The sequence below is a fragment of the Sinocyclocheilus anshuiensis genome, unplaced genomic scaffold (genome assembly GCF_001515605.1).
Source record: "Sinocyclocheilus anshuiensis isolate Anshui unplaced genomic scaffold, SAMN03320099.WGS_v1.1 scaffold848, whole genome shotgun sequence".
NCBI lineage: Eukaryota > Metazoa > Chordata > Actinopteri > Cypriniformes > Cyprinidae > Sinocyclocheilus > Sinocyclocheilus anshuiensis.
In genome coordinates, this window is record NW_015549628.1 from 587,853 (window position 1) to 592,127 (window position 4,275).

The 4,275-nt window shown below is 35.3% G+C and overlaps 1 protein-coding gene across 1 annotated transcript in view; it reads left to right on the forward strand.

The window, feature by feature from the left end:
• The window catches only part of LOC107659543 (caveolin-2-like), a 6,026-nt gene extending 2,368 nt beyond the window's left edge, over positions 1-3,658 (forward strand). Inside the window, exons 2-3 of the mRNA XM_016448524.1 lie at positions 1,674-1,861; positions 3,272-3,658. Of these exons, the coding sequence (XP_016304010.1) occupies positions 1,674-1,861; positions 3,272-3,422 (339 nt within the window). The 3' untranslated portion in view covers positions 3,423-3,658. The remainder of the gene's footprint in view (positions 1-1,673; positions 1,862-3,271) is intronic.
• Positions 3,659-4,275: the final 617 nt, after the last annotated feature.

Below are 4,275 nucleotides of genomic sequence, written 5' to 3' on the forward strand. Positions count from 1 at the left end.
CTGGCGTACATGAATGTATGAATATATATATATATATATATATATACACACATACACACACACACACACACACATGTAAATCATAAAATAAACTTAATTCAAAAGATTTTTTGTTACCCCATTGACAGAAATTCCTTCCTTTTTTTAAGCTTAAACTCACAGAAGTGTGATTAATAACAAAAACAAAAACAAAAACAAAGACAGAGAAACAAAATGACTTAAGATATTACATTGTGTTTTTGAAAAGGAAAGAATATCAAAATTAAATGAGTTTATGTTTAAAACAAGAACAATATCTGTCAATGGGGTAATACAAAACTTAATTCAAATGGAAAACACTTACCCCATTGACAGATATTGTTTGTTTTAAGCATAAAATCAAATAACTGAGTAACAGTGATTGATAATAAAAACAAGACTTAAGAAACAAAATGACTTAAGATATTGTCTTGTTTTCTGAACAATGTATCAACATTAAGTGAGTGTATGCCTAAAAGAAGGCAAAATATCCCAATGGAAAAAATAAACAAATCAAAAAAGAAAAATGTATTTTTCTTACCCCATTGACAGACTTAAATTGAGTAATTCTCCTTTTCAAATAAATCTATCATGATTTAAGATTTTTTTTGTTTTGTTGATATTTAACAACATTTTGGCATTTGTATTAAGCTAAATTAGATTCAACTTTATTGAATCCACTCTATTCCAAAGTAAGGACAATGTCTTGACATTGCAGACAACCACAGCTGGTAGCAGGAGATGGATTAGAAGAACATGTGTGAATATCTCCAATGATGTGGACAATAATAGCAACTGCCTCTTAAATGAGCCGACTAGACAAATTACTCAACTATTACAGACTTGCAGTAGCTTTATAGGGCTACTGTAGCATTGTTTATGTTATGAATCGTTGCTCATACTAAGTTGCTGGTTGCAGTATACAGTTTAAAATACTTCACTTAAGAGTTTAAGATACATACCAAATACAGTGAAGTACTACAAACAGAGAGAGGGGATCAATAGTAGAGAAATGCAAATTCATTCAATAATGCAGCTGCAGCTGTCCCGCCTTTCATTTAAAACAACCAATCAGCTTAGCTAATTTGTTTTAGAATATGTGTGTGCATTAGCTAAATTTATCATTTATGACCACTGCTGTTAGGTCCATTGGAGACTTTATGTGTGTCAGTGAAAATTAGTCAATGTTACTTCAGCCAGCTAGGCCAGTTTTTCCCTATTCATGTAGAAGCTATACATACAAAAATGTAAAATCATATCTAAAATGTAAAATCAAATCTAAATCATGATTTATGACTTGTGTCAGGTTTAGCTTAGCTCAATATTAGCTTAGTCAGCTTTGTCTTTATGTACAAGCTAGATGTATAAATACATTGAAATGTTTAAATAATGTCTAAATTGTCAAATCAAATCTAAATCATGATTTATGAATAGTGTTGTCAAATTTATTGGTTATTTAATAATATATGATAGTGCAAGATTATTAGCTTAGACAAAATTAGTTTAGCTAGCTTAGTCATGTAAATTTAGATACATATTTTTAAATGAATCATCATGTCTAAAACGGCTTGACTAGATTTAAAGGGACGTTTTCATTTTAAAGTAGATGAGGGCAAAGTGAAGATGCTACTTTCCTGACAGTTCTCTTCTGACAGGTTCGTTTTGAGGATGTGATAGCAGAGCCGGTGTCTGTGCGCAGCGGGGATCGGGTGTGGATCTGGAGTCACGCTCTTTTCGAGGTGTCCAGGGTCTGGTTTTACCGTATCATCACAGCTCTGCTGGCAGTTCCAGTGTCCCTCCTCGCTGGGATTCTCTTCGCTGTCCTCAGCTTTGTTCACATTTGGTATGAGTAGATCCTCTGAATTTACATTTACATTAAAGGGGTCATATGATGTTGCTAAAAAGAACATTATTTTGTGTATTTGGTGTAATGAAATGTGTTTATGCAGTTTAAGGTTCAAAAAACACATTATTTTCTACATACTGTACATTATCGTTTCTCCTCTATGCCCCGCCTTTCTGAAACGCGCCGATTTTTACAAAGCTCACAGTTCTGAAAAGCGAGGTGTGCTCTGATTGGCCAGCTATCTAGTGCGTTGTGAGTGGCCGAATACCTCAAGTGTGTGACGGAAATGTTACACCCTTACCATACTGTGATGCCGTGTCCCGGAGTGATGAGACAAAACCAATAAAACCCATTATAAACGAGGCATTTGTTGCAACCAATGAGGACATAATTATGGATTATAATGACTTATACTGTCTTTTTACGCATTGCGTTGCATCGTGCCCGTAAAAATAAAACCATGTCTGCATGTGTGATCGGAGAAATGACAAACAACAAGCGCTACTCTACACTGCTCAAAACTCGCGTTTGAATCGTCAGTGGCAAATCCTTTAAATATAAAAAACGTACTTACAGTCTGTGAGTCAGAACAGCCGGCATTGTAGTCTACTCTTCCAGGATCAGGAAACAGTTTCCAAAGAGAAAGGAAAACTTGAAATCGCATCATATGGCCCCTTTATTGCTGTTATCCAAAGTGACTTAGATTGCATTGATGGTATAAATGTTTATTAGTTTATGCATTCCCTGGGAATCAAACCTATGACCCTGGCATTTTTATTAGACATTTTTATGGAAGCCCATTTCCACCACTTAATAAAAAATAAAAAGAAGGTAATTGTGACTTTTCATCTCACAATTCTGACTTGTTTCTCGAAATTGCGAGTTTATAACTCACAGTTCTGACTTTCTTCCTCAGAATTGCGTGATATAAACCCAGAATTGTGAGAAATAAAGGCAGAATTGCGAGATATAAACACAATTCTGAGAACATAGCCTTTTTCCCCCTTAAATGACTATTTTCTTGCAATTGCGCATTTATATCCCACTATTCTGACTTTATAACTCGCAATTGTGAGTTTATATCACACAATTCTGACTTTATAACTAGCAATTGCGAGTTTATATCATGCAATTCTGAGAAAAAAATCAGAATAGCGAGAAAAAAGTCAGAATTGTGAGATATAAACTTGCAATTAGGCTACAAGAAAAAAGTCAGAATTGCGATACAAACTCGAGTTTATATCATGCAATTCTGACTTTGTAACTGGCAATTGCGGGTTTATATCATGCAATTCTGAGAAAAAAGTCAAAATTGCGTGTTTGTATTACGCTTCCATAAATGTTTATAAGATTTATTTACTTAAATTTAACAAAAATGCTAAGCTTTCACACTTTTCTCGGTTTCAGGTTCTTTACGCCATGTGTGCAGGTCGTCTTGATAAACACCGGGTGGTTGCAAACTTTATGGAGCAGCATTTTAGACATAATAATCCTACCGTTCTTCCAAAGTGTAGCCAAGTGCTGCAGTGGGATTAGTGTCATTCTCACACGGGAATGAGAAACATTCACTGGAATCTTTTGAAACGATTCAAATTGAAATTCACTTTGTGTGGCCATCTGACTCCTGGTGCATGTCAAGGGGGACCATGCCCAAATGCTAAGCGTAATGAATGTCAACTCACTGCCAAAGACTGAGAGGAAGCGGATATTTGGAAATGCATGAAGTTTGCTTCCGTATGAAAGTATTTTTATAGGGACAGTGCACCCAAAAACGATGATTCTGTCACTGTTTACTCACCCTCTTGTTGTTCAAAACCCTTGTGATTTTCTTTCTTCTGCATGTGGAACACAAATGTGCACCACTTTTACAGTGCTTTTTATATCTCCTTTTATGTTCAATGTAAGAAATACTATCTTACAGGTTTGCAATGACACGAGGGTGAGTAAATGATGATTTTCAAAGAACTAACCCTGTGTGTTTTATACAGGCATTGTCAATGTTTTCTTTTTGTCGATTCATTTCTTAATTTCTCACTGAAAGTGCCATAAAATGTGTCTGCAGCTGATTCAGGTCGAGCTATACTGCCTTTTGGCTAAACATATTGCCAGTAACATCTGTTGTGTTTTGATGACCTGTTTTGCATTGCATTGAGGACACATTGTGTGTTCTTTGAAGTATTCTCGAAGCCCTTTCATTTGAAAAATAACCATTTCTTCCAGACTATCCAATTAAATGCCTCACTCTTCATATGCTAATATGAGGCCACCAATATAATAGTAACAATAGAGTGGGGGAACTATGACGTCACTTTGTAGGCCGATCGGCTGTTAGCAAAGCACTGGATCCCTCGACAAAAAGCCAATAGGATTTTTCCATAGGCTTTTGGATTATCGCAAAAAATAAGCTCTGT